Source organism: Lemur catta, chromosome X, assembly GCF_020740605.2.
Source record: "Lemur catta isolate mLemCat1 chromosome X, mLemCat1.pri, whole genome shotgun sequence".
NCBI classification, from domain to species: domain Eukaryota; kingdom Metazoa; phylum Chordata; class Mammalia; order Primates; family Lemuridae; genus Lemur; species Lemur catta.
In genome coordinates this window covers 65,351,570-65,363,892 of record NC_059155.1, presented here as the reverse complement: position 1 = coordinate 65,363,892, position 12,323 = coordinate 65,351,570, and the positions used below count along the sequence as shown (strand labels likewise).

At 43.1% G+C, this 12,323-nt stretch overlaps 1 protein-coding gene across 1 annotated transcript in view; it reads right to left on the bottom strand.

The window, feature by feature from the left end:
- ARHGAP6 (Rho GTPase activating protein 6) overlaps positions 1-3,177 on the bottom strand; it is a 470,040-nt gene extending 466,863 nt beyond the window's left edge. The window contains exon 1 of the mRNA XM_045538565.1: positions 2,384-3,177. Within this exon, the coding sequence (XP_045394521.1) occupies positions 2,384-2,971 (588 nt within the window). The 5' untranslated portion in view covers positions 2,972-3,177. The remainder of the gene's footprint in view (positions 1-2,383) is intronic.
- Between the last annotated feature and the right edge of the window lie 9,146 nt (positions 3,178-12,323).

Here is a 12,323-nt window from a genome sequence, read left to right as displayed (position 1 = left end):
ACCCATCAATGGCTAAACCTGAAGGTGAATTCTCAGGTTTTCCTATGGAGTCAATGGAAGAGAAATAGAAAATTTGAACAAACTATAAGAGGTACATGGAATCTTGAACCAGGAAAAGTTCAAGAACCAAATCTATATGAACCAGATCTCCCCTCCAGAGCCTCTAATCAACCTTGCAAGGACTTCTTTGGTATTGTTAGTAAAGATTCTGTTGTAGGACCCAGCTTGCCTGCAAGTGAGAAGGACGAGCAGTACCCAATAGGATGAATTTTCTTGGTTTTTGAGAGGGTTCCAGGGTGTTAAACCTTTGAAAGGTAATCCAAGCCATTAAATTCCAGCCCCAGGGGTTATGTTAGGATATCTTGGCCTTTACTAAACAAAACCAGTATTGGATCTACATGCCAGGATTCTATCCAATCACTCCATGTCTGCCTCAAATATAAAGGGATTTCTGCCCCAACTGCAACACACATACATACACACACACACACACACACACACACACACACACACACACACATTTTATGAGAAAATTTTGTTCTTTTGCTAGATGGCCATGTACTTAGTTTTGACCATTGCAAAAAGGTAAAAGTCATAGTAGATGAGCTTTGTGCAGACTACCCACTATATGGAACAGTTAGAAGCCACTCAGGATTGCTGCATTTCAGACACTTGTCCATTGATCATGAGATCTTCAAGAATAAGAAGATAATTTGCAACAAGTAAGATCATTTAAAGTCAAATGCCTTTTGGTCATAACAGCTATGAACAGCATCTGTATACTACATTCCAAATATGTATATAGTTGTTAAGAAAAGCAGGAACATTCTTAATGATGCAATTGGTTTTAAATTTGAATGTCAGTGGCTATCTAATCCAAAAAGTTGCCTTACTTTTACATTTCTCTCTCTCTCTCTCTCTCTCTCTCTCTCTCTCTCTCTCTCTCTCTCTCTCTCTCTCTCAACTCTTACAGATTAATCTGATAATGTATGCTTCTGAAATGTAGTGGAAATCCAGCCCCTCCGTGAGACCAAGAGAAGTTTGATGTTTCAATTTTCTGTCTTCTTTCTAATCCTGAGTTCCCTGGTTTGAAGGTAACCTCTTGCTCTCTGCCTCAACTTTTCTTTCTATTGCCTATCTTCCTCAAGAAATTTGTTAGTTTTTTGTAATCCATACCCCCACCCAACAGCAGCAGTTACTTTGAGACAGTAACTACCATTAATAATATGTGATGCTAATATTTCTGATAAATAATACTGATTTTTCTAAGGCTGTCTATTCAAGCCAAAATCTAAAAGTTATTTCACGTTAACAGAGCTGAGTATGATCTTGGATGCTATTTTGAATTGGTTTTTCTTGGTTGTGTATTTAGCCTAAATCTCCAGCAATTACATGGTATTTCATTTCATTTCTGTAATGCTAACTGAACTTTAAAATATCTAATTACAACTGATGGAATCTCTCTTCCCTTATGGAAACAGATCCAAGGCAAACCTATAGAGTTTGTGGACTGAAAGGGGTAGGAGTTGTTCATTTTTAAAACAACTACTATTTATTCTCTGAAAGTGTCCTGTCTCTCAAGTGCCCATAAATGACAATTTCCCAACAGCTCTATTCTCCATTCTTCTTAACCAGACAGCAAACATTTTAAGGGTATCAAATAGCTCCCTCCGAGTTCCCTATGTATTACTGATTCCTGACTAACTACAAATTGTCCTTAGTGGAATTTGGGCATATTTCCATGATCTTTCATGTCCCCAAGCAGAGATTTTTTTTCTTCTCCTAGGTCAAACTAATACTCAGTACCATAGATTTCTGAAATTAACCCTTTAGGGAAAAGAAAAAGTCAAAACTAGAGAAGTCTAGTAGTTACCCCCCTTGCCACCCAAACACACACACACACACACACACACACACACACACACATACACACACACACATACACACTATCAGTAACACCCTCCGGAATAATGCTCCTGAATTCTCTGTAGAACAACCAAATGGCAGACATGTTTCAAAATATATTTCATCCCATCGTTACAAACAGCTTAGCAATAGATCATTTGAGTTCCGTAAAGTATCAACACTGGGTGAAGGGATAAGGTGACCCTTTGAAATTGCCTGCAGCAAAAACACCATCTCCTCCTCCAGCTCCCATGACTGCTCCATAATGGAGCCAACAAGTCCTGCAAGACACACACGCAGTGGCCACTAGGGACGTCCCATTTCCAGGCACCATTTAATCAGCCGAAGTGGAACAGCCACACCTTGCAAACCCCTCAGCTGGTGCCTGGCTCTGTAAATGTGACGGAATTAAAGATGTCCCCCTGGAAGTGCCCGGGGCGCCCAGCCTTGGGCTGAAAGGATGCGCGCTGGTCCCTACCTCTGACTTCCACACGACGTAGGGTTGGCCCTGGCTGTTGGGTGGGGGCTGAAACTTCCTCTGCTGGAGCCACCTCCTGGGAGAAGCGAAGATGCCATTGGGACCTCCCCCGGAGGAGCAGAGGATGCTTGCAGCGCTGCGGCCACTGCCCGGTCCAGCCAGGACAGATGGCAGGTCCCAGGCCATGCTCTTTTTGAGGCCGCTGCGACCCAAGTGGACCTCATAGTCAAAGTGGAAGCTGCCAGAGGGTGACTTCTCCTGCGGGGTGCTGGGTGTAGAGAAGGACGAGCAAAGGGGTCTGGGCGGTGGGGGCCGAGTGGCCCGGGGAAGTGGGCCCCGGGGAGAGGACGCTGAACGGGGGCCAAGACCCTCGGCTGGGGTTGGTGGGGAGTAGAGGCGGCCCGAAGTGGCCCCTCGAGCGCCGCCGCCCTCTGCGCCCGACTCGCCCCCGCAGCCGCCGATGAGCGCCGGGTCCAGGCTGCGGGTCTGGCGCAGTTTCCTCTTGGAGAAGCCCTTGGCCGAGGCCGGGCCGCCCGAGGCAGGCGAGGAGCAGGAGAAGACGCTGTGGAGAAGACTCTGCGCCGACATCTCGGCGGGGCTGTGCCCGAGGACCACCTTCTTCTCCCTCCCGGAACGCTGGGGGCTTTGGGTTGGAAAAGGAAAGGGGCTCGGGCAAAGCTGCCAGACGGGGCCGCCCGGTGTTCCCTGAGGGAGGTTGAGGGCAATGCCCGGCTCACGCGCCGCCAGTGCGCTCCGAGTGCCCCGGCGGACGCAGAAGCAGGAGATCCATCACCAGCCTTCTAGGAAAAGGAGTCTGGGGGGCTCCTGCATCCACTAGAACCTTCCCCCAGAGCCCAAGTCCTGAAGAGGGTAAGGAAGAGAAGGAGGAAGGTCAGGCGCTAGCTTGGTTCCCAGCTCCAGCCCGCCAGCGCCACTCCCCCTTCCCAGCTGAGGCGGGAGACGCCGCGCTCCCGCTCGCTGGCTCTGGATAGCCTCGAAGTCTCCGGCAAGCTCCTCCTTGCGGCCTGAGGACAGTCCCGAGGGCTGGGGAGGAGGCTGCCTGGGCGTGCGCCCAGGGCGCGTCCACCGCGCTCCCCGCGCCGCGAGAGGAACTTCCTCCCGCGCCCGAGCTAGGCGCTCGAGCTGCGTCCTCGGTGCACCCTCGCTGTGCCCCAGCGCCCACTCTTCCGACTGGCGAGGCTCAAGGGTGTCTCTGGGCTCAAAGTTCCCCCGGGGCTTCTGCTTGCTGCAAAGTGGGGACACTGAGAGGGCTGTGCCCAGGGCCTTCCAAGGCTGAGAAACTACAATAGGAGAGAATTCCCGGCTGCGCTCAGCGCTATTCGTGAAGGAGAGAGCTCAGGAGAGAGTCCCAGGGGCGGGTGCCCGTGTTCCACCGGAGAGGACGTCCCCGCACGCTCGCGCTAGAGGCAGAGGGAAAGGGGTGGCCGGGACGAGTAGGGCCGGAGGAACGCCGGGGCTGAGCCAGGAGCCGGAGGAGAAAGCAGAACGTGAAGGAGTTTTCCGGGCGCCAAACCTGGGAGCAGCGCAGAGGGAGGGCAGCTGGCCACTGATGCCGGGTCTCCAGGGCAGAAAGTCGTGAGGACGGAAGTGCGGACCTTCTGCCCGTCTCCCCTCCCCCAGATCAAGGGGCGCGCCAGCTCCACTCACGTTTCTGGAAAGGAAAGGAAGTGTCAGATTGCACCCCACCCACTGGTGTCAGATGGGCAGCCCGAGATGGTTGCTCTGAAGTTGGAGTTAAATCTCCAGCCTTCCCTTTTTCCCTCCTGCTGTTTTTGTTTTAAAAAAGGAAGGATAGAATTCAGTTCAGATGTAGCGGCTGCCGGCTGCCTAGGAATAGGCAAGAGATAGGGACCTACTAAGAAAAGTGGAAGGGCAGGGGTCCTCGCCCGGCAAGGGTCATGAGCACGTGCGTAAACGTACTCTAGGAGGAGGGGTGAGTGAGGCCGGGCAGGGGGCGGGCGCCGGGCGCAGCTACTGCCCCGAGGCTGCGGAGAGTGACGCTCACAAAGCTATCGCCTCTGCGTTTTGCTCCGAGGCACCTCTTTGCGCAGCGGCCACTGTCCTGGGAAGCTGGAAAACGCTGGCGAAGTCAATATTCCCGCTTTAGAGATGAGTCTGGGAATAATTTCCCCCGGGGTCCGACCCCTGGAATCTGTAAAGCGCAAAGCCTCGCCTGCCTCCTGGAGAGCTTTTAGACGTAACATTTAAGTTTTGCAAAGCATCTTATTTAATACAACCATCTCAACATGGAGCAGACAGAATGTTGAAACGCTTGCGTACTTCTATTTGTGTTTCTGTGGCTTCTTTTACCGCTTAGAGGTAGAGAGAATTTTACAGAATGTAAAGGTGGCTTTCCTTTACCGTGTGTTTTATTAAGAAACAAAAATCTTACAATGACGCTATAAATACAGGTGTTTGATACAAACACTCATCTTGTGTCCAAATTTGATTTTGGAAGACTTCCTTTATTACCTATTACATTTTCGGGGGGAAATTAATTTACTTTGACTTTTTTAAAAGCGTATTGGATGTTCCTAGGTGTTCAACTATCTAGCAGGAGACACGTCATGAAATCTAATTAGGAAGAGAACCGGATGCCTCGCCAAAGGGGGTCGAACTCCGGGACCTGGGCTGTACTCGTTTTTTTTGTAAACGCACCGGGACAAACTGTAGTCTGGGAGTTCTTTCTGGAGGCTCTAATCTGCTGCCTGAAGACAGAAGGAGATTCTAATTTCCCACCAGCCATCGCTGTCAGTCTCTTCTCACCCTGAACCTCCTAAGTATTTTCAGTGGCTGTCAATCAGGTGTGCTGCTAAGAGGCATGGCATTTAAGATCTCTTGCTTCCGGGCCTGACTATTCGTGCCAAGTTACATTTGGGGGATTGTTGGTGTTGGCTTTCTTCCCTCCTTGTACAAGTCACATTTGAAGTAAAATTGGTTGGTCTTGCTTGTCCTTTCTTTAGTAGCAATACCGTTTAACTTGTCATTTGTAATGAAAACACTTAATGTCTCTACCACTGGGATACCATTGTATAGTTATGCCTCATTGGGTGGTTATGCCTCATTGGATTTTGGCATTTGGAGTAGATGGTTAACAGAGTCACACTTCACAGGAACACTTATAACTCAAGGTGGTTGCGCAAATGTAATTGATGATTCATATAAGTTCTATTTCTCTAAGCCCATATGATGACCATGGGGTTGAAAATGCACCCCTGCCATGATTGTGTAGGGCTACTATGAATGCCCTTCAGGCACAAAGGCATACATTCTTGGTCATGGATGTCAGAGATCCACTGAACAGGGGCACTCTTCTATTGGCACTCCTAGGGCTTGAAGCAGACATGTGCCAGTTAATTCACCATCTTGTTTCCAATGGTGGCTGACTCTCCATTAGCCTCAAACTTGCTTCACTGTTGCCAACAATGAAAATTGTTTTAAATAATCATCAAATTAAGCTGGAGCTCCTTTTAAAAACTCAGTGTATGCATGCTTTTAAAACACATAGGAAATGTAGTGGCTTTTCTGGATAGAAAGATTTTGTAAGAAAATTATTTGGACTTTTAAAATATTTTTAAAATTAATTTGGTTTTCAGCCTGTTATTAGGTTTATATTGCAGTCATTGTGATGGTGGATTCATTCATTACTAGTTAAGGCATCCTATTTGACTCTTGTTTGTTATATAATCCCTTTGTTTATGTGGACTCAAGTCACAGTGGACTTTCTGATTGACTGCCAGGTTATGCCAAACTCATAAGGAAGATCTATGGGTTTTGTTTACCAATTTCAAAAACGGTGGTTTTGTTAATTGATTTCCAGAATCCTTCCTATAATTCATCAGTAAGCTTCAGAAGCAATATAGTTGGTAGTATAGAAATAAATGGTTTTAAGTATATATGCTTGAAGAACCAGATTTCTCAGACTTGCTCCTCTGGTTAGGGTATTTGCTATTGAAAAGTAGTGCCCATATTTGTTTATTGTTTTTTTTTTCCTCAGAGGATAAGTTAATCAAAGCCTTAGGATGCATTTTATTAAAGGGGCAAACAGTCTGTTCACTATCTATCCCCCATTATAATTATCATAGTTAATTCAGGATTTAAAAAGAAAACCTAGCACTATCTATTCCATCTGGTTTTGGCACAAGAATATTCCAAAGAAATTTCTAGAATCCTTGGACTGACATCAAGGTATCCTTTTATCAGGGATCCTAGAAAACTCATCAGTATTATTTCTATACCCTTGAGAGACTGTTCTACAAACACATCTTACTATCAAAGGATATATTCTGGTGTTTAACCTAAATTTCCCTTTCCTTAACTTTATCCCTTGAAACTTTTCATATCTCCAGCCAAAATTACTCTTTACCCTTGGTGTTTAGACCCCCAAGTTATTTGTAGATTTTTATCATGCCCCTTGGGTCTGACTGTGTGGTTTGGCTACACTGTACAGTTCATATTTTGCTTTAAAACCATCACTGTAGATGATCTTCTCTGGATGCCCTCCAGTTGCTTCTTTTCAGTCCTGAGGTCGAGTATTGCAGGTTAAAGCATCCCATTTTCCCCTTGTTTGTTATATAATCCCATTGCTTAAATAGTCCCAAATCACATTGAACTTTCTGATTGAGTGCCATGTAATATTTCAGACTTATATCTGATTGGCTCCTAACTCTTAGCATCATTGATTTTTGTTTCGTCCTATGTCTCTCAAAGTGATTGTGATCCCTCTGATATAATTTCTGTGTCCTTAGTGGGTAAACAGTTCACAGCATCTAACTCGCCCATAGAAGTCAAGAGTTCTGCTTCCAAGTTCCTGGAACACGAAAAAGCGGTAACATTTTAATCTGCATGATATGGAATATATGAGAAACGTGTGGAGAACTTTTATAGGGCTTAATGCTAATTACATTAAATAGCAAGACTTCCTCATGCCTAAACTGCTTCTTGATTGTAAACTAGGACTTTTCTGCAGAAGGACTAAGAATGTTTCTTTAGATTCCTATTCCAGAATCTCCCTAAATGAATATAACAGCCAGCCAAGGCACTTAAACTATAATTGATGAATGTCAGTGGTGGTAAACCTAGGATGGGAAATTTTTGTTTTCTATTACATGTATATACTAACAGGAAAGTTTTGGCACAATATTTTGAATCAGTTTCACATTGCCCAAAATTGGGACCATGACCCTTCCAGGTACCCAGTTGAGGCTTCATATCCATCTAGTTGATAATCAAGATCCATGACAACTTTTTTCCAACATTATATTCAGAAACCCAAATGATTACTTTTGTTCATCTTTCCCAGATTTTCCCCATTCTCTGTGCCTAATTTCACCATCCCTCACCAATTATGAGTTTAAAAATATCAAATTCAATGAAGAGAAATCCTCTTGCAACACTGTCCATTCTCTCACTTTCTGTGCAAATATTAGCAAGATGTTCTACATTTTCTAGTGTTTCACATTTATCTTTTTCTGGACTTTACAAAACAAAAATTTGGCATAGACACATTTTGCACCCCTTTCACTTACATGTTTGTTTATTTAGCTGGTAAGAGTACAGTATTTCTAAATGTCAACCATTCTGTTTTCATGGTACCCAGGTTATTGGGGCATGTGAAAAGCAAAGCTGTATAAGAATCTTAAACTAAGTTGCAGTATGGATGTGCTCAGTAAGGTCTCAGGGTCAGTCCTGAAACAAATAATGGTTATTGTTTACCTGCAGCATGTGAAAGAATCTCCCACCATCAAATCCTAAATGTGCAATGATCATCCCTTTTGTTTTTGGTTTTGAAACTTGATCTCAAGAAACTTTTACTAAGATAAATTGGCTGACAACCAAATTCAAAAATGATAAACATTTTTGAACACACATCATGTGCCAGTGGCATTTTTTCTTTGTTTTACTTTCTTCTATCTTTGTGGGTGAAGGTGCACTTAGAGTCTCAAAATAAGTTAATTTTATCTGAACTTGGTATATAATTCAGCTGTACTAGCTACTTAAACTAATTTTTTAAATCTCCCATAGCATACATTTTAGAACTTTTGAGGATGAAGAAATATGTAACAATGTAAATAATTTTAATAGATATTTTGTTCGTTACTCTAAAATGTTCATAATCCAAACATTCTTCAATATTTCCAATTTTTAAAAGCAACCAAATGATATGAGTTTTTTCCCTCTGAAATTTTAATTTTTTCCCCAGAATTTTCACTTCTCTATATTGAATGGAAACAGGAGGACCTATTTTGCCCAACATGTTTTTCTGGTGACAAGGTTGGGTGGAGTATGGAAGGGAGAGGGCAAAAAACTGGTATTGTGCCTGGAGCATGTATGTATGTAAACATATACATATTTTCATCAACTTTATTGAGGAATCATTTATATACAATAAACTGTATAGATGAGTTTTGACAGCTGTGTATACATACCCATGAAACCACTACCACAATCAATATACAGAACATTCCCATCACCTCCTGAGTATGCTTGTATTAATGTCCAATGAACATTGACAACATGAGTTTTGCACTGTGTAGTGGTTGAATTGTGCCTTTAGCCAATATAGAAAGGGAGGGAGGAAAGAAGGGAGCGACAGAGGGAGAACAAAATAGAAAGCAGAGCTTTTTTACTTCTTGTAGTGGGTTTATTTGTGTTCCTCCAAAAGATAAGTCCAAGTCCTAACCTCAGTACCTGTGAATGGGACCTTATTTGATAATAGGGTCCTTGCTTATTTGATAATATGTTCCTTGCCTATTTGATAATAGGGTCCTTGCACATGTAATTAGGTTAAGATGAGGTCAGACTGGGTTAGGATGGGCCCTAAATCCAATGATTGGTGTCTTTATGAGAAAAAAGAGAAGGCAATTTGGACACACACACACACATACACACACACACACACACACAGAGTGAGAGAAGAAGGCCACGTGAAAATGTAGGCAGAAACTGTAGTGATGCAGCTACAAGCCAAGAAATGCCAAGGATTGCCAGCAGCCACCAGAAGCTGGGAAAGAGATGAAACAGATTTTCCCTTAGAGGCCCTGGAAGGAGCCGACCCTGCTGAAACCTTGATTTTGGACTTCTGGCCTCCAGAATTGTAAGAGAATAAACTTCAGTTGTTATAAGCCCCTAGTTTGTAGCAATTTGTTATGGCAGCCCTAGGCAAATTACACATTCTTTAAGCACAGATTGCCACAGCTTGGTTCTCATTTTTTCAACAATTTAGTAAAACCCAAGAAATTCATTGAGCAAAAAGCAATTCCAAAGCATTTTAAAATAAGACAAGAGAATGGCTAGTGAATGCTTGTCAGTGTTTCATTTCAAAGAAAGAATGATCTATCGGACCTCCTGTCTAGTGCTAAGCATGGTGTCATCATTGTCATGTCAGCAGCTAAGTTGCAGTTTGGTCCCACACATGGCTGTAGTCCTCCTTCAGGGTAGAGTTCACTTTCCCCCCTTGGTAAACTTCTGCCCTTCTGCGTGTTTGTTTCAGGAAAGGTGTTTGGGACTCGGTTTTTAATTTGTAAGCAACAAGCAGAATTATTTTGCAGGCTCAAGCCAGAAAAAGACACTCATATCCAGAGGGCTGTGATGTTTTAGTTTGCCTTTTTTGGTGTTTAGTTCACTCTGCTTTAAAGGGGCTGAGTGCACACCTGAGACGGGAATGAGTTCAAGTGCCAGAGCAGGCCAGAAAGAAATGCCTTTAAAAGGAGATGGGAGCTGCTCAAACTCAACAGACTTCATGGAAACCAAAGCCTGGTAAGCCTTTCTCTAGGGAAAACTTCCGGAGATCCAGTTGAAAAAGCAGAGCTGCTTAAGTTAATAGCCACATGCCCTTTATTTGCCTTCTGTACAATTTATTGGGAATTCCTTGGGTATTTTTCACAGTTCACTGCTTTGTGGCATGACACAGATTAGAGACATACCAAAGAACTCCCACCCCCCTTTTAAAGATATAGGAATGAAAATAAGACATTCACAAGATTATAATAAGCAGGTTGTTGACCAGGGAGCTAAAAGTAAAGGGTTTCCCCCTTTAAATAGAAATGACTTCATAAACCAGTGTCATGGAATTGGCAAATGCAAACGGCTGGAAGTTGTTGGAGGTTTATGGAGCAGTGGAGAAAACCCAGGAATGAGAATCATAGATCTATAATAACTAGCTCAGTCAACTAACTTTGTACAAAGTAAACCCCTACTTCTGAGAGGTTCTCCCTGCCTTCTGCTGCTACCCCAACTAAATTAGTTCTCATGGATAATATACACTCTTTCTCTCAGACCTTTTCTTCATCATAGCACTTAACAAAATTAGGTATGTTCAATCTCTAACATACCCAAGACCAGAAATTTCACGGAGCAAGAGCCATCACTGATTGGTTTCCATTGTATTCTTAGTGCTGGAATGGCTCATCTCACATAAGAATAAGGGCTTGACAAATAACCATGAATCAACCTCTCAGTCCCAGTCTCCTCATATGGAACTTGGCTCTTCAAGTCTCTGCCAGGTCTCACCTTCTGTGTCTCAGAAACCTTGGAATTATCCTCACACATCAGTGAGAAGTATCTTTTTTGATTTGACTTGTTGCAGGACTACAATAAGTGATAATGATATAGATGTCTTCTTATCAAAACTGGTAATATATCGTTAAGTGCATGAACTTTGAGTCAGACATCTTCAAGTTTAGGTCCTAAGTATGTGTGTGTGTGAGTGAGAGAGAGAGAGAGAGAGAGAGAGCACGACCAACCAATCAACTGTGGGTAGTTACTTAATTCTTCAGAGGTTCAATTCTTCCTCTGATACGTGGGGTTAATAGCTATAAAATGTAAAGCATTTAGTACATTTTCTGACATAGAACAAATACAAAATATTATCTATTATTAATAAAAGTTATTAGCATAAATTACAGAAGACATATAGTATGGTGTTTCTAGGCTTTTCTGTACCTATTATCATAAAATTCAATATCTAACAATGACAGTAATAATAATAATAACCAACCCCTTGATACAGCATCAGGTACTGTGCCAAGTGCCTTACATGTGTTTTACTTAATCCTCACAACTCCATGAAGTAGTTCTTATTATCTTCATTGCTCAAATGAGGAAACTGAGTCACTGAGAGGTTAGAAATTTGTCAAAGTGAGGTAGTAAATGGTGGAGCCAGGATTTGCCCCAGTTCGTTGAGAAATGATGGAGCCAGCAAGCTAATGCTCAAACACTACACTAACTTGATTTTCAAAACATGCTTTCTATGGAAAATGTGTGACAAATAGAAATGTCACATTAATCTCCCCATTCACACAATCTGGGCCACATAGCCAGGGTTAAGAGTGTTGGGATATGGTGGTCAGGTGTGGAGGAGGGAGAGTTTAGCATTTCTCAAGCATCTATTCTGTGCTACAAACTTTACATATGTTGTTTCTATACAACATTGCTGTGAGGTAAATATTCTTATTCCCGTTTCATCAATCAATGATTCACACCTGATGTCAAAACCTGTCTGCTCCCTATTATACTTCTTGAATGTTGAATCTGGCTAGAGAAGCTAAAAGGTCACATTCATCAGAAAACATGAACATGAGCAGAAATGTCATACCCCTCACTTGTACTTGCCCTTTGTGCTTTTTGAGTGCAGGTGGGAATTAGGCATAGCTCTGTTTCCTGTGCATAGGTTTACTCATTAAAAGAGTTCTAGCCTTCTTTTCTCCAGGCTAAATCCTTAATTTTTCCCAAATATTTCTATCTCATGTTTTAAGCATGTTTTTTGGGCATTTTTCACGTATTAATACTACATATTCCTCCTAAGTTGCAAAGCCCCAGACTGGACGCAGTGCTCTCATACAGGACATATTCAAGCTGTGTTTAGTTTGATTTGTGTGTGCCAAATAAGAAGCTATGGAGTAGGCTTTTATTCACCCTT